Genomic DNA, 18,758 nt, shown 5'->3' with positions numbered 1-18,758 from the left:
ATAAATAAACAAACAAGCAAACAACCCAGCAAACAAAGAGACAGAACTTCCTTAAGAGATTCTTTGATAGAATCTCAACAAAGAACATACAGTTAACATTATACTTAATGATGAGAAAGACTGGTAATAAAGCAAGGATATACTCTCTCACCACTCCTATTCAACAGTGCACTGGAAGTCCCACATAATGCAGTAAGAAAAGGGAATAAAAAGTATACAGATTAGGAAGGAAGAAATTAAGACTGTCTTTCTTTTCAGATGACATCATTATGTAGAAGGCCCCAAAGAATTTATTTAGAAGGTTGTACGATACAAGGTTAGTAACAATTCAATTACCATCCTATATTCCAGTAATTAACAATTGGAATTTGAAATTAAAAAGACAGTATCTCAACCCCAGTACTTTGGGAAGCCAAGGCAGGCGGATCTCAAGGTCAGGAGTTCAAAACCAGCCTGGCCAACATGGGGAATCCCTGTCTCTACTAAAAATACAAAAAAAAAAAAAATTAGCTGGGCATGGTGGTGGGCGTCTGTAATCCCAGCTACTCAGTAGGCTGAGGCAGGAGAATCGCTTCAAACTGGAAGGTGGAGGTTGCAGTGAGTCAAGATCGTGCCACTGAACTCCAGCCTGGGAGAAAGAGCGAAACTCTGTCTCAAAAAAAAAAAAAAAAGAAAAAAAAGACAATATCTCATTTACATCAGCATCAAAAAAGTGTAAATCTAATAAAATATGTACAACAGGGTATATATGAGGAAAACTACAAAATTGATGATCTAAAAAAAAAAAAAATGGAGAAATATTCCATGCTCATGGACAAGACAACTCAATATTGTTAAGATGGCAATTCTTCCCAACTTGATCTACGGATTCAATGTGATACTCCCAGACAAAAATCCCAACAATAGATACCCACAAACTGATTCTAAAGTTTATATGGGAAGGCAAAAGGCCCAGAATAGTCAATACAATACTGAAGAACGAAGTTGGAGGAACGACATTATTAACTTACTATAATCTAATCAAGACAGTGTGGTATTGGTGAAAGGACAAACAAAAAAACCAATGGAACAAAATAGAGGGCCCAGACATTCACAATACTTGAATGTTTGTTCCCCTGATGGTATCCTAGATGCCATTTAGGCTTTCTTTTCTTCTCTTTTCTCTTTCCTACCTCCCTCCCTCCTTCCTTCCTCTCTTTTCTTTTGTTTCTTTTCCTTCCTTCCTCCCTCCCTCCCTCTCTTTCTCTTTCTCTCTCTCTCTCTCTTTCTTTCTTGTACATCTGACTGGGTTATTTCAAAAGACCTATCTTTAAGTTTAATAATTCTTTCTTCTGCGTGATCTAATACACTGCTGAAGGTCTCAACTGTATTTTTACTTCACTCATTAAATTCTTTAGTGCTGGGAATCCTTTTGTATGTTATTATTGCTTCTTAAATTGTGTGGTGGTAGGATGGTAGGAGATGCTCATAACAACTTTTGTTTTGTAAATATGTATTCTTTGATTTAACCCACCACCACCACTACTACTACCATCATTCACGGATTCACCAAAAGTTGGGTAATAATTATACTTGTTTTTATTAATCTTTCTTACATTTATGTATAGCTCACATCTGTTTCAATGTTTAATATTAGAAGGTTTGGGGGTCTATATTTTGAAGGTTGGTGATGTTTCCTTGACCAGAAATATCATGTAGTAACTCAACTGATTTATATTAATTAGCCTATGGTAAAATTGGTTTTGATATACAATGTTTCTCTTAAAGTTTCCTGGAACCTATCAATGATATTAAGTGAGGACTTCCTATACTGTACTAGCAGAGTGTGTGTGTGTGTGTGTTTGGTTTCTCAGATAAACTGCAAATTCATGCACGCACACACAAAAAAAGAATAGAGGGCCCAGAAACACACCCACACAAAAACAGTCAACTGATCTTTAACAGAAGAGCAAAGGCAATTTAGTGGACAAGGGATTCCACCTTTTCAACAGTGCTAAAACAACTGAACATCCATACAGAAAAATAATGAACCTAGACACAGGCCTTACTGTGTGTTACTCATGAGGTTAGACAGGCCAAGTCTTCCCAATACCCAAGACTGAGGCTTTCAGCCCAGTATTCACCAATCAATTACTTAATCATCCTTGTGAAAGAATGACCTATAGCAAGACTGACCTGCCACCTCCAAAAACACTGCATTCTCTCACTTTTCCTCATGCTATTCTCCCCTCCAAAATTGCCAAATCTCTATACAAATGGTAAGTTTCACTTCTTTGACGAATCTTTCTCTAATTTCAGTTAATAATCCTTATCTCTCATTAAAAACATGTGTTATATATGTATTAACATTTGATTATATTCACCCTAAAATTCTAGGTATTTCCTAAAACATTCTTTTGAGACAGAGTCATTCTGTCTCCCAGGGTGGAATGCAGTGGCACAATCTTGTCTCACTGCAACCAACGTCTGCCTCCTCTCATTTCAGCCTCCCAAGTACCTGGAACTACAGGAGAACACCAACACGCCCAGCTAATTTTTGTAGAGACAGGGTTTCTCTATGTTGGCTAGGCTGACCTAGCCTAGGTCTCTAACTCCTGACCTCAAGTGCCTTGTCCTCCCAAAGTGCTGGAATTACAGACATGAGCCACCATGCCCGGCCAAGATATTTCCTAAAATATTCTAATTGTTTCTTGCATCCAAATCTGGTATCTGCAACAAGAGTAAGGAGAAGCCAGATAGATGTCTTTTATAAGTGATAAGGTCAGTTTGCTTTTGTAATTTGGACTGTAATATTTTTGTGACATTCTTTCAAGATAACTCTTCTTGTGGGGAAGAAGAAACTGCTAGGAGAGTGATAGTTTTATTATAAACAGCTATGCTGAATTTTACAAAGGGACAGTAGCAATTCTATGCTTCTCTAACAGAGCAAAATACTCCCAAATACTTTCTCATGAAAGATGGCCTAATAAAATATATATGTTTATGGTTTATTTCTTCTTCTTTTTTTTTTTGAAGCGGAATGTCACTCTGTCGCCCAGGCTGGAGTGCAGTGGCATGATCTCAGCTCACTGCAACCTCTGCCTTCCAGATTCAAGAGATTCTCCAGTCTCAGCCCCCCAAGTAGCTGGGATTACGGGCGCATGCCACCACACCTGGCTGATTTTTGTACTTTTAATAGAGACGGGGTTTTCACCATGTTGGCCAGGCTGGTCTCAAACTCCTGACCTTGTGATCCACCTGCCTTGGCCTCCCAAAGTGGTGGGATTACAGGCATGAGCCACTGCACCCAGCCTGATTTATTTTGATTAAGAAAATATATTTACTATAAAATATAGAGATAATAATTATAAATGTGAATTTGAACATAAAGCTTATTCAAATAACTATAGTACTTCATTATTTTTGCCATCTGGTGACAGCATAATTAAAATCATGGTACCCTAGAACCAGAATTTTGGAGGATGGAAAAAACCTACAAGACAAATGCGCTATGTCTCCCTGAAATAACCTGCCCATGATGAACTTTACCAAAATAGCTACTGCATGTGTTAATTTGTTTGTAATTTTATTATTTCAGGTACATATTTCTTATTTTCTCTACCTGATCAATTTCTGCACTTTGTTACGACTAATTTTATTTTTTAATTCCAAACAGAATACTCAAAACTAGCATCTGATGAATGCCTACATTCAGTCCACAAAGCAACAATATAAGTAGCAGCTATGTTTGTCTGACATTACATATGAGTAAGGAGTTAATGCTTTAACACTCATTTGAAACCATCTTTCCCTAATTTTGGATTCCCCATAAAGAAAGTTAAGAAAGGCTGGGTCTAGGCTCCATTTTTCTCTTCATCATTACTTTTTTCCCTGTCTGAAATACTAGATGTCCTGAATTTTGCATTTAATTATATGATGCTCCTTTGAAGAACTGATTCCCATCCATATTTATGTTTTCTTCCACTCATTAAGCTTATAAGCTGCTCACTGGGCATGATGGCTCACACCTGTAATCCCAGCACTTTGGGAGGCCAAGACGGGTAGATTGCCTGAACTCAGGAATTCAAGATAAGTCTGGCCAACAGGGCAAAACTCTGTCTCTACTAAAAGTACAAAAATTAGCTGGGTGTGGTGGTGCACACCTGTAATCCCAGCTACTAGGGAGGCTGAGGCAGGAGAATCGCTTGAACCCGGGAGGTGGAGGTTGCAGTGAGCCGAGATTGTGCCACTGCACTCCAGCCTGGGCGACAGAGAGAGATTACATCTCAATCAACCAACCAACCACTAAGCTGCTACCAAGGGACCCATTTAAGTCTTGAGCTGCTACAGTTCTCTCCCTTTAACAAATGAATACCATAGTACTTTAGAAGATACCTGCCTCTACGAAATTTGGCACTTTATTCTCAGACATACCACTCTTTCAATTCTGATCCAATTCTACTATTAAGACATCTAAACTAATAAGGGCAAGAGTAAGTTATTAAACTTGGGCTCTAGGTTCTACAAGTAACCTATACTACCCAAGATATTTCTAACAAGTAGCTCCAGAGCAGGTTGAAGCGAGGATTTCTATTGCCTCAAGCCTCAACTATGCCTTACTTCTTATATCCCAGGATTACTTTTCAGCAAAAAGAAATGGGAGAGATATAAAGAATTAAATATACATCTAATTATGACACCAAGGACAATTTCCTAAGGACTGGAACTAGACATTCTTAATAAGATCATCTCTCACTTACCTTTCCCCTCAAATGCAGATAATCTTTGATTCTAGGTAATATGTGGGAGGTTAGAAAGTGATAGACACAATAATTTTTCTTTAACTTACAATATGCTGCCTGATTGGTACTTACTTGATCTGTTCAGCTGATCCTCCAGAAGTTGCATTTGTGATGGCCCAAGCTGCTTCTTTTCTTGTCCGAAATTCAGCAGTTTGTAAAATACTAATGAGGGCTGGGAAAATGTTGGCATCTATCACAGTCTAAAATTAAAAAAAAACTTAAATGGAAAAACCTGTAAGATTTATAAAAATATTCATGATACTAATTATAACTTCTAAGCTAGTTTGACTATTAACACACCTTCTCCTGTCAGAAATAAATGGGAAAGAGTTACATCATTATCTGCCCCCCTTTTTTGTGTGAGATAGAGTCTCACTCTGTTGCCCAGGCTGGAGTGCAGTGGTTCTCAACTCACTGCAGCTTCCACCTCCTCGGTTCAAGTGATTCTCCTGCCTCAGCCTCCCGGGTAGCTGGGACTACAGGCACACAACACCAAGCCCGGCAAATTATTGTATTTTTAGTAGAGAAGGGTCTTCACCATGTTGGCCAGGCTGGCCTTGAACTTCTGACCTCAGGTGATCCGCCCACCTCGGCCTCCCAAAGTGCAGGGATTATAGGTGTGAGCCACCATGCCCGGCCTATCCCTAACCTTTATGCTATACTTGGTATCACTGAAAACATCTTCCCTGGAGTTTGTGATCTTATAATCTCCTATTTTCTCTGAGTTCTTTTCTCTTTTATTGTCCTCTTTTGTTCCGCCCATAATAACAAATTTTAAGAGTTCAATTTTCTGCTCCTCTGCTATTCCATTCTCACATAGCATGTAAACTTGCATGTGCGTGCGAAAACTCTGTAGTCCTCACTTCTCACTGGAGCATCAGCCCAGGGTAGCCAGCAGTTTACATTAGGTCTGCCAGTCAACTCAAACACATCATCTGCCCGCTATATCAAGTTTCCTTTTAAGCCTCTCTAGTTCACAAAGGCTATTAATTTATGTTCTCAATTTTTAAAATCCTGAGTCCCATCTTTTTCCTTTCCTTTGGCATTGCCATGCTATTCCAAGCCACTACCTCCCAGATTACCAAAAATAAGCCTTACAGTTGGATGGAGTACTTTTACTCAATCCCATTCATGTACTAACACTAAAGTAGCCTTCCCAAAATTACTTTCTCCCGGTTTCTCCCTGGCTCAAGTACCTAACATAGATTTATATCATTTCCTACGTTAAGAAACTGAGAAGTTCTGCATAAAAAAGCCTGGTGGTGACAGGCAATCAAATACAGATGAAATCACTTCATGTGAATGTTACAGATTGTTATAGCTATTAATCTCAGTTCCTAATTCAGCATTTTGGGGACAAACTGCTTTCCTGGTCAAAAACTCTTATTATACCTGTGAAGGACTTCAACAAAGTTTGACAAAGTTGATGAATGGAAAGACACCTAATCCTGGTCCTGTCATTTTACTAGAGTTGCTCTTGAGCAAACCATTTTAATTCCATGAGCTGTTTCATCTTTTTATTCAAATTTTATTTTTATTGACAAATAGTAATTGTATATATTTTTGGGATACAATGTAATGGATGCTTCAATGCACACACACAAACACACACACACACACACTATTGTGATAAATGAAAAATTTGGATTAGATGACCTCTCTGTTTCCATTCATCTCCAAGGCCTTCTATGTCTGTGTTGTCTCTTTTCCTACCCATTGTTCCCATCCTTGATCACTGCCCAGGCTGAACACTTTGGGCCACTGCTTGTTGTCCACTTGAGTTACTCTCCCACCAATACAAAGACAAAAAGTAAAAACCAAGTAACTATTTAAAGAAAAATGGGTATCCAAAAATTCATGAAAATTTGAGGCAATCTACTACATGGATCCACTGGAAAAATAAGTATCTTACTTGGAAAGAGTAAAGCCAATTGTGTTCAGCATAAAGCCCATCAAAACATTTTGAAAATACAAGACACTATTTCTTGGATCTTGGTGATACATCAAATATGAAAGACAACAGGAAAAATGAAGGCTTAATTTCAAAAGACTTAACATCTATAAGCTAGGATAAAGTAAAAAGCTGACTATGAAGTAAGACAACAACACTGAAAGTTAGTGGTCTTCAAAGCAATTATGAAAACAATATACGTTTTGTTTTATTCTGTATTGAGATGGAGTCTTGCTCTGTCACCCAGGATGGAGTGCAGTGGCACAATCTCGGTTCACTACCAGCTCTACCTCCCGGGTTCAAGTGATTCTCCTTCCCCAGCCTCCCACGTAGCTGGGACTACAGGCACCTGCCACCACGACTGGCTAATTTTTTGTATTTTTAGTAGAGACAAGGTTTCATCATGTTGACCAGGATGGTCTCCAACTCCTGACCTCAAGTGATCCACGGGCCTCAGCCTCCCAGAGTGCTGGGATTACAGGCAGGAGCCACTACACCCAGCCGAAAACAATATATGTTTTAAAGGGTGACTGAGAAAAAAACCTTACTTTTCAATAAAAATACTGAAAGAAAAGTTAGGTCCTATGAGGTTACCTGGATCTGTGCCCTATTTCCAGCTGTAATATTAGATATCGTCCAACATGCTTCCTTTTTGATAGATTCCTTTGGGCTACTCAGCAAATGCAATAAACTCTGCAGAGCTGAGCAATTCAGAATTACCTAAAAGAAAAAGTGTGAAAATTTTACTTATTGTATTGTTCTAAATATAAATGTTTAACTTAAAGAACAGATTTTATGAAAGACAACATCTCCCCTTGAAATTTTATAAATAAGTAACTTTATACAGGTAAAAAAAAAAGTATTCACTGTTAATAAGAATTAGTTTCTAAGATTATCAATCCAGTTTCACTGTACACATTCACAACGGCTAAATTGTACTTAGTAACTGCAATAGCATTACTCATTCACCTTCCCATCCCAACAGTCTTCTGAATGGATAAATAAATATATCAAGTGGCCAGAAAAGTCAGGGGTCTCAGATTTGTAGGTCCTCTGATAACACACTACTTGGTAGTCAATGAACGAATACGTACTTAATGAGGTATATCAGGTGATTCATAGGATACAAAGATAAAAAAGATATGACCTCAGCTATCAGTTTATAAAGGTGAAGGAGGTAACACAAATACACATGGAGAAGGAGACTTACTCTACTAGAAACAAAAATAAAAAAAGTGTGATTAAGATAGTATATGGCAGGTTTAAGAATTAATCACTAAACAAAGAGAACAGAGATCTATTCTAAAAACAAATGCAGCTATGTATAAAGTTTATAATAAAAATTAACCCTTTCTCCCAATGACTGGTGGCTTTGACAGAACTGGAATAAAAAGCTAAATAGATTAAAAACAATTTTTTCAAAATCAGTTCTTAACACTGATATGGTTTGGATCTGTGTCCCCACCCAAATCACATGTCAAATTGTAATCCCCAAGGTTGGAGTAGGGCCTAGTGGGAGGTGACTAGATCATGGGGTGGATCCTCCAAGAATGGTTAGCCATGGTTCTGTTCTAGTATGGAGCACCTTTCCCTACTCCTTGCTCCTGCTCAGGTCACATAAGACATGCCTGCTTTCTCTTCACCTTCCGCCATGACTTTAGGTTTCCTGAGACCTCCCCAGAAGCAGAAGCTACTATACACATTATGTATGGCCTGCAGAAACATGAGCCAATTAAACCTCTTTTCTTTATAAACTACTCAGTCTTAGGTATTTCTTTTTCTTTTTTTTGAGACAGTTTCACTCTTGTTGGGCAGGCTGGAGTGCAATGGCATAACCTCTGCTCACCACAACCCCCGCCTCCTAGGTTCAAGTAATTGTCCTGCCTCAGCCTCCTAAGTAGCTGGAATTACAGGCACGCACCACCATGCCCAGCTAATTTTGTATTTTCAGTAGAGACGGGGTTTCTCCATGTTGGTAAGGCTGGTCTTGAACTCTCGACCTCATGTGATCCACCTACCTCGGCCTCCCAAAGTGCTGGGATTACAGGCGGGAGCCACTGCACTCGGCCAGGTATTTATAGCAGTGAAATAACAGACTAATAAAAACCCTAAGTTGCCAAAATAAACTTGCAGCTACTTAAGAGTAAATATTTTTAAAAGGAATCATAAAGCAGAATATTAGAAAATAGCTGATTTGGGGATGGTAAAAGACTGAGCATAAAAATAAATTATAGGAGAAAACAAAAATTTCATGAAACAAATGTTTTCTTGTCAAAAATCATAAAAATTTTAAAAATGTACACCATCCAATGTGAAAAATATTTGCAACAAATGAGAGGGTTGCTATCTTCCTTGTGTAAACTGAAAAGAGAAACTAAAATTTTAATAGAAAATTATCTCATAAGTAATGAAAGAAATGCAAATTAAAATCAAGTCTTTTATGCCTATTAAATAGGCAACAGGATTTCATTAGCAAAAAGGAGGACTGACACTGCACATAAGAAATGAAAAAATGCAGAGACAAGCTATTACAAAGTATCATAAGAACAGACTACTGCGGCTATTTTCATTTTAAGAAACAGTATGGTTCTATCACTAAGGCTGGAGTGTGGTGGCATGATCATAGCTCATTGCAACCTCAAACTCCTGGGCGCAAGCAATCCTCCTACCTCAGTCTCCTGAGTAGAGTAGGTAGGACTACAGTTACATGCCATCATGCTCAGCTAATTAAAAAAAAATGTTTTTAGAGATGGGGTCTTGCTATATTGCACAGGCTGGTTTGGAACTCCTGGGCTCAGGCAATTCTCTCACCTCAGCCTCTCAAAATGCTAGGAATACAAGCATGAGCCAGCATACCTGGCCATGATGAGGCTAATTAAGAAAGAGTTCTATGCCCCAAAAATAATAGGCTAGAAAGAAGAATGAGACTAAAATCTTACGGAGAAATTCCTTTGAATCTTTTCAAGGTTCTTTATCTTACAGGCACTAAAGCAGCTTATTGTTTCTAAAAGAAGATAATGTAAATAACATTATTTCAGGAGAGATTCAGTTGTTATTAGGGGGAATAAACTGAGATGAGTAACTGCTTAGGAGAGTAGGAGGATGGGTGGGTACAGCAACAACCTGTGTGTGTGACAAGGACCAAAAGAACGTAATTTGATGGGGATCTAGTAACAATAAGGATCAAGAAGACCTGGCAACTTGCTATAAAAGGAGAAGGGAAGAAGACACCACATGTGACTGCCAAGTTTCATGTGTAGGTAAATAGAATAGTTATATCATTACTTGAAATAGGAAAAATAAAAACTTGGAACTTGCTTTGTGGGGGAAAGAAGACATACTGCGAGACGTATGTGAGATATGCAAAGCAAGCAGAAATATGTAAGAGACTACTGCAGATATAGGACTGAAACGTGAGATAGATCGGAACTAGACGTATAGATTCAGAACTTCGTTCCATTCAATAAATATTCTTTAGGTCCCTATATATTGTGCCAGAAATTATTACATTTACAGAGGCACAGAAATAAACACTGACATAATCTACCTCTAGAATCTTAAAATCTAGTAATTAGTTACAATACAATGTGATTAGTATTCTGATGGATGAAGAAAAAAGAATAAGTACCTAACTTAAAAGTTTAGGGTCAAACAAGCATTCTCAGAGGAAATAATGATAATACCAAGAATTCAAGAACAAGAAAACATTAGGAGTAGACAATATGGATATGTGTGAGGTGGCAGTCAGAGCAAGGGGTAGCAGTGAAGGCATTATGTTCCAGGCAGAGGGAATAAACCATGTGTTAAAGCTCAGAGCTGAGAGTGGCCACAGCCAATTTAAGGAACAAATACAGCAAAAGCATACAGCATATGGAGGTGGGTGAGGGACAGAAAGATACTGATAGGGTTCAAAAATTCAGAGGGTATAAAAGACACTATAGTTGTTAAAAGTCTCTTTCCCCTTCTTGTATCCCAGCCAACAAGTTCCCCTCAAAGACAACCAATATTTTCAGTTTCCTGTATATCCTTCCAGAGAAATTTTATGCAAATATAGTCAAACATGTATTAGTTTCTTCTACTGTTCTCTTCTGAAGTGTCTGAACTAATCCCTGCAAAGGATGAATAGAGACAGAAAAACAGGACTTAGTAACTGATGAGGGAGGTGGAGGAAAGAATCAAGCTGATTGGTCCAGGTTTCAGGGGAACTGTTGGTGCCATTCACTGATACAGGGGAACATAAGCAGAAGTTCAGATAGTACAAGGGAAAATGAGTTCCCTTGTGTAGAGAATAAATTTAAAGTAAATACATTACAGTTAGAAGACAACTGAGAGAGCAAATCTAATCTCCTTAATTTTAGAGATTAGAAAAGGCATTAAATGTATTGCTGAAAGTCAGAACTGGTGAAGAAAATGCTAAGGCTAAAACTCAATTCCCAATTCTCAATCCATGCACACAAGGGTGATCATTGACATTATAAAAAAGATCTATGAATGAGGCTGAAAGATTGCCCCGTGAATGATGTTCACAAAAGGAGACAAGAGGAAAAGGAGCTTGCTAGGGAGAAATAAGTGGTCACTGAGGCAGAAGAACCAAAAGACTTCAACGTCACAACACAGCTGAGATTTCAGGAAGAAATACAGCTAGAACAATGCACTGTGAATGGTGTGTCTTGATACAGAAGTTGAATGGAGAAGATGGGGACATTAGAAAGTAGGAGGGAAGAATCTTCCTCACACAGGGGATTTACCATGTACAAAAGGAGAAAGCTATCAGAGAAGGTGATATCGAGATGACAAAGACAGAGAAAAGATGCTACAAGAGGATTCCGATGCTCATCAGAACTATTTCAAATAGGAGTGAAGAAAAACAAATGTCTGACCAAAAAATAGTCACTATCATAGGAGAACCCCAAATTACTACAGGCAACAGGTCAAGTCGGAGATACTGAAGGTACTGAGAGTAGATGCCTAAACCAACTTTTTTTTTTTTTTGAGTCAGTCTCGCTCTGTTGCCCAGGCTGGAGTGCAGTGGCACGATCTCAGCTCACTGCAACCTCTACCTCCCGGGTTCAAGCGATTCTCCTACCTCAGCCTCCCGAGTAGCTGGAACTACAGGCATGCGCAACCATGACCGGCTAATTTTTTGTATTTTTAGTAGAGATAAGGTTTCACCGTGTTGCCCAGGCTGGTGTCGAACTCCTGAGCTCAGGTGATCCGCTCACTTCGGCCTCCCAAAGTGCTGGGATTATGGGGGTGAGCGACTGTGCCTGGCCCAACATTTTTAAACATTAGTGAAACACAGTATCAAGTTTCCCTAACAATATGGAGTAAAATATGATAATAGAAACATGATCATGAAGTTCAATGTACTGTTTTTAAAGGAAAAAAGAAACAGTTACCACTTCTTCATACCTGTGTCTGAATATCATCCCCTGTGACAATGTTTCCCACAGCTCGCAAAGCAGGAGAAACCACTTTATAATCATTATGCCTGCAAAAACAAAAAGTAATGTTATAGCCAACAGTTCTATCCTTAGTTTCATTTCTTTAAGATCAAAATTTAAAAACAAAAAATAGTGATAGAATTTTAGAGCAGAAATGTACCCATGGGGTTAATTAAGGGAACATTTATCATGATGATGGGATGTCTGGTGTTCCCTAGAATAACTGTCTTTCCTCTTATTTTAGTACATTTGGAAAAAACTACCAATCTTTCTGAAGAATCTTTCCCAGCTATTCCATCACCTGGATTTCAAGTTTCCCTCTCTTTAATATAGGTTTCATTTCCTCTTTACTTGCTCTTGTATGGTTGCTGAGATAATTGAGAGCAACAGTTAACATGTACGTAACATTTTTAAGTTTTATAAATTGTCTTAATTTTCACAGAGGTAAAAGTGACACATCAACAGCTGAACTAACTTGAAAATGCAAGTCAGGAGTCACACTCCAAATACAAAGGTCTTTCAACTAAACCTACTAAACTGCCTTACTGGTCCAAAAACCACTCCACAAAGCCATATGTATATATTTAAAGACAGATATTAAGTCCTTATTTCTAGCTAAGTAAGTCACTATCTTTTGATTTTCCTTAAGGGTCCTATTTTTCCCTCCACTTAAATGAGACTGATCACTCTCTAAAAACCATGCCAGTTCCTTCAAATTTAAGATGTGATGATTAAAAAGAAATGGCTGGGTTCCATTCCAAGATGGGCAAATAGGAACAGCTCCAGTCTGCAGCTCCCAGCGTGACTGACGCAGAAGATGGGTGATTTCTGCATCTCCAACTGAGGTACCTGATTCATCTCACTGGGACTGGTTGGACAGTGGGTGCAGCCCACAGAGGGCAAGCCGAAGCACGGCAGGGCATCACCTCATCCAGGAAGCACAATGGGTCATGGGATTTTCCTTTCCTAGCCAAGGGAAGCTGTGACAGACTGTACATGGAAAATCAGTACACATCCGCCCAAATACTGTGCTTTTCCCAGTCTTAGCAACTGGCAGACAAGGAGACTGCTCTCCCATGTTTGGTTCAGCGGGTTCCATGCCCACGCAGCCTTGCTCACTGCTAGCGCAGTAGTCGGAGATCGACCTGCGAGGCTGCAGCCTGGTGGGGGTACAGGCGTCTGCCATTGCTGAGGCTTGAGTAGGTAAACAAAGCAGCCAGAAAGCTCCAAATGGGTGGAGCCCACTGCACCACAGCAAGGCCTACTATCTCTCTAGACTCCACCTCTGGGCGCAGGGCATAGGCTGAACAAAAGGCAGCAGACAACTTCTGCAGACGTCCCTGTCTGACAGTTCTGAAGAGAGCAGTGGTACTCCCAGCATGGTATTTGAGCTCTGAGAATGGACAGACTGCCCCATGTGGCCTATCGGGGGAACCAGCCCCCAGTATTTCAGTGTAGGTTCTATTTTCCCTAAGAGTTGGCCCGTCTGAGAAATAGAAAGTATAAAAGAGAGAAATTTTACAGATGGGTGTCTGGGGCTGACATCACATGTTGGCAGTTTCCGTGATGCCCCCAAGCGGCAAAACAAGCAAGTTTTTATTAGCGATTTTCAAAGGGGAGGGAGTGTACAAATAGGGTGTGGGTCACAGAGATCACATGCTTCAAAAGGCAATAAAATATCACAGGGAAAATGGGGGCAGAGCAAGATCGCAAGGCCAGGGCGAAATCAGAATTGTGGATGAAGTTTCACATCCCACTGTGCACACATTGTCACTGAAAAACATCTTAACAGGAAACAGGGTTCAAGACAGACAACTGGTCTGACTAGAATTTGTCAGGCTGGAATTTCCTAACCCTAGCAAGCCTGAGGGCGCTGCAGGAGACCAGGGTGTATTTTATCCCTTATCTTCAACTGCATAATACAGACACTCCCAGAGCGACCATTTTAGAGGCCTCCCCCTGGGACTGCATTTTTTCCCCAGGGCTGTTCATTGCTGAGAAAAAGAATTCAGCGATATTTCTCCTATTCACTTTCACAAGAAGAGAAATATGGCTCTGTTCTGCCCGGCCCCATAGGCAGTCAGACCTTATGCTTATCTCCCTGGTTGCCTGAAAATCGCTGTTATCCTGTTCTTTTAGGATGCCCAGATTTCATACTGTTCAAACACACATTTCACAAACAATTTGTATAGATAATGCAATCATCACAGGGTTCTGAGGCGACATACATACTCAGCTTACGAAGATGACGGGATTAAGAGATTAAAGACAGGCATAGAAAATTGTAAGAGTATTAAATGGGGAAGTGATAAACGTCCATGAAATCTTCACAATTTATGTTCAGAGACTACAGTAAAGACAAGCATAAGAAATTATAAAAGTATTAATTTGGGGAACTAATAAATGTCCATGAAATCTTCACAATTTATGTCCTTTGGCCGTGGCTTCAGCTGGTCCCTCCGTTCAGGTCCCTGATTTCCTGCAACAGTAGCCTAACTGGGAGACACCACTCAGTAGGAACTGAGAGACACTTCATACAGGCAAGTGCCCCTCTGGGATGAAGCTTTCAAAGGAAATAACAGGCAGCAATATTTGCTGTTCTGCAATATTTGCTGTTCTGTGGCCTCTGCTGGTGATACCCACGAAAACAGGGTCTGGAGTGGACCTCCAGCAAACTCCAACAGACCTGCAGCTGAGGGACCTGACTGTTAGAAGGAAAACTAATAAACAGAAAGGAATAGCATCAACATCAACAAAAAGGACATCCGCACCAAGACCTCACCTGTAGGTCACCAACATCAAAGACCAAAGGTAGATATAACCACAAAGATGGGGAGAAACTAGAGCAGAAAAGCTGAAAATTCTAAAAAGTAGAGCGCCTCTTCTACAAAGGATCGCAGCTTCTTGCCAGCAACGGAACAAAGCTGGACGGAGAATAACTTTGATAAGTTGACAGAAGTAGGCTTCAGACAGTCGGTAATAACAAACTTCTCCGAGCTAAAGAAGCAAGTTCTAACCCATCGCAAGGAAGCTAAAACCCCTGAACAAAGGTTAGATGAATGGCTAACTAGAATACACAGTGTATAGAAGACCTTAAATGACCTGATGGAGCTGAAAACCATGACACAAGAACTTCGTGATGAATGCACAAGCTTCAGTAGCCAATTCGATCAAGTGGAAGAAAGGATATCAGTGACTGAAGATCAAATTAATGAAATAAAGTGTGAAGACAAGATTAGAGAAAAAAGAGTAAAAAGAAAAGAACAAAGCCTCCAAGAAAAATGGGACTATGTGAAAAGACCAAATCTATGTTTGACTGGTGAACCTGAAAGTGATGGGAAGAATGGAAACAAGTTGGAAAACACTCTGCAGGATATTATCCAGGAGAACTTCCCCAACCTAGCAAGGCAGGCCAACATTCAAATTCAGGAAATACAGAGAACACCACTAAGATACTCTTCAAGAAGAGCAACCCCAAGACACATAATTGTCAGATTCACCAAGGTTGAAATGAAGGAAAAAATGTTAAGGGCAGCCAGAGAGAAAGGTCAGGTTACCCACAAAGACAAGCCCATCAGACTAACAGCAGATCTCTTGGCCAGAAGAGAGTGGGGGCCAATATTAAACATTCTTAAAGAAAAGAATTTTCAACCCAGAATTTCATATCCAGACAAACTAAGCTTCATAAGTGAAGGAGAAATAAAATCCTTTACAGACAAGCAAATGCTGAGAGTCTGTCACCACCAGACCTGCCTTACAAGAGTTCCTGAAGGACACATTAAACATGGAAAGAAACAACCGGTATCAGCCACTGCAAAAACATGCCAAATTGTGAAGACCATCAATGCTAGGAAGAAATTGCATCAATTAACGGGCAAAATAACCAGCTAACATCATAATGATAGGATGAAATTCACACATAACGATATTAACCTTAACTGTAAATAGGTTAAATCCCCCAATGAAAAGACACAGACTGGCAAATTGGATAAAAAGTCAAGACCCATCAGTGTGCTGTATTCAGGAGACCCATCTCATGTGCAGAGACACACATAGGCTCAAAATAAAGGGATGGAGGAAGATCTACCAAGCAAACAGAAAACAAAAAAAGGCAGGGGTTGCAATCCTAGTCTCTGATAAAACAGACTTTAAACCAACAAAGATCAAAAGAGACAAAGCCATTACATAATGGTAAAGGGATTAATTCAACAAGAAAAGCTAACTATCCTAAATATATATGCACCCAATACAGGAGCACCCAGATTCATTAAGTCTGTAAAAACCTATAAAGAGACTTAGACTCCCACACAATAATAATGGGAGACTTTAACACCCCAATGTCAATATTAGACACATCAACGAGACAGAAGGTTAACAAGGATATCCAGGACTTGAACTCCGCTTTGCACCAAGTGGACCTAATAGACATCTACAGAACTCTCCACCCCAAATCAACAAAATATACACTCTTCTCAGCACCACACTGCACTTATTCTAAAACTGACCACATAATTGGAAGTAAAACACCGCTCAGCAAATGTAAAAGAACAGAAATCATAACAAACTCTCTCTCAGACCAGAGTGCAATCAAATTAGAACTCAGGATTAAGAAACTCACTCAAAACTGCACAACTATATGGAAACGTAACAACCTGCTCCTGAATGACTACTGGGTAAATAACGAAATGAAGGCAGAAATAAAGATGTTCTTTGAAACCAGTGAGAACAAAGACACAATGTACCAGAATCTCTGGGACACATTTAAAGTAGTGTGTAAAGGGAAATTTATAGCACTAAATGCCCACAAGAGAAAGCAGGAAAGATCTAAAAGCAACACCCAACATCACCATTAAAAGAACTAGAGAAGCAGGAGCAAACAAATTCAAAAGCTAGCAGAAGGCAAGAAGTAACTAAGATCAGAAAAGAACTGAAAGAGATAAGAGATACAAAAAACTCTTCAAAAAAATCAATGAATCCAGGAGCTGGTTTTTTGAAAAGATCAATAAAATTGACAGACTGCTAACAAGACTAATAAAGAAGAGAAAAGAATCAAATAGACACAATAAAAAAAGGATAAAGGTGATACCACCACCGATCCCACAGAAATACAAACTACCATCAGAGAATACTATAAACACCTCCATGCCAATAAACTAGAAAATCTAAAAGAAATGGATAAATTCCTAGACATATACACTTCCCAAGACTAAACCAAGAAGTTGAATCCCTGAATAGACCAATAACAGGCTCTGAAATTGAGGCAGTAATTAATAGCCTACCAACCAAAAAAAGCCCAGGATCAAATGGATTCACAGCCAAGTTCTACCAGGTACACAGAGGAGCTGGTACCGCTCCTTCTGAAACTATTCCAATCAACAGAAAAAGAGGGAATCCTCCCTAACTCATTTTATGAGGCCAGCATCATCCTGATACCAAAGCCTGGCAGAGACACAACAAAAAAAGAGAATTTTAGACCAATATCCCTGATGAACACTGATGCGAAAATCCTCAATACAATACTGGCAAACCGAATCCAGCAGCACATCAAAAAGCTTATCCACCACGATCAAGTGGGCTTCATCCCTGGGATGCAAGGCTGGTTCAACATACGCAAATCAATAAACGTAATCCAGCATATAAACAGAACCAAAGACAAAAACCGCATGATTATCTCAATAGATGCAGAAAAGGCCTTTGACAAAATTCAACAGCCCTTCATGCTAAAAACTCTCAATAAACTAGGTATTGATGGAACATATCTCAAAATAATAAGAGCTATTTATGACAAACCCATAGCCAATATCATACTGAATAGGCAAAAACTGGAAGCATTCCCTTTGAAAACTGGAACAAGACAACGATGCCCTCTCTCACCACTCCTATTCAATATAGTGTTGAAAGTTCTGGCCAGGGCAATCAGGCAAGAGAGAGAAATAAAGAGTATTCAATTAGGAAAAGGGGAAGTCAAATTGTCCCTAGTTGCAGATGACATGATTGTATATTTAGAAAACCCCATCATCTCAGCCCAAAATCTCCTTAAGCTGATAAGCAACTTCAGCAAAGTCTCAGGATACAAAATCAATGGGCAAAAATCACAAGCATTCCTATGACAAAGGGCTAATATCCAGAATCTACAAAGAAATTAAATTAATTTACAAGAAAAAACAACCCCTCAAAAAGTGGGCAAAGGATATAAAGAGACACTTCTCATAAAAGACTTTTATGCAGCCAACAGACACATGAAAAAATGCTCATGATCACTGGTCATCAGAAAAATGCAAATCAAAACCACAATGAGATACTATCTCACGTCAGTTAGAATGGCAATCATTAAAAAGTCAGAAAACAAGAGATGCTGGAGAGGATGTGAAGAAATAGGAACACTTTTACACTGTTGGTGAGTGTAAATTAGTTCAACCATTGTGGAAGACAGTGTGGCGATTCCTCAAGGATCTAGAACAAGAAATACTACTTGACCCAGTGATCCTATTACTGGGTATATACCCAAAGGATTATAAATCATGCTACAACAAAGACACATGCATGTTTATTGCAGCACTATTCACAATAGCAAAGACTTGG

At 39.3% G+C, this 18,758-nt stretch overlaps 1 protein-coding gene across 1 annotated transcript in view; it reads right to left on the bottom strand.

Moving 5' to 3' along the window:
• LOC105470281 (karyopherin subunit alpha 1) overlaps positions 1–18,758 on the bottom strand; it is a 90,204-nt gene that overhangs the window by 5,829 nt on the left and 65,617 nt on the right. The window contains exons 10-12 of the mRNA XM_011722098.3: positions 12,145–12,223; positions 7,327–7,452; positions 4,854–4,981 (exon numbers count right to left, since the gene is read on the bottom strand). Coding sequence (XP_011720400.1) covers positions 4,854–4,981; positions 7,327–7,452; positions 12,145–12,223 — 333 coding nt within the window. The remainder of the gene's footprint in view (positions 1–4,853; positions 4,982–7,326; positions 7,453–12,144; positions 12,224–18,758) is intronic.

Source organism: Macaca nemestrina, chromosome 2, assembly GCF_043159975.1.
Source record: "Macaca nemestrina isolate mMacNem1 chromosome 2, mMacNem.hap1, whole genome shotgun sequence".
NCBI classification, from domain to species: Eukaryota; Metazoa; Chordata; class Mammalia; order Primates; family Cercopithecidae; genus Macaca; species Macaca nemestrina.
This window is presented reverse-complemented; position numbering and strand designations above follow the sequence as displayed.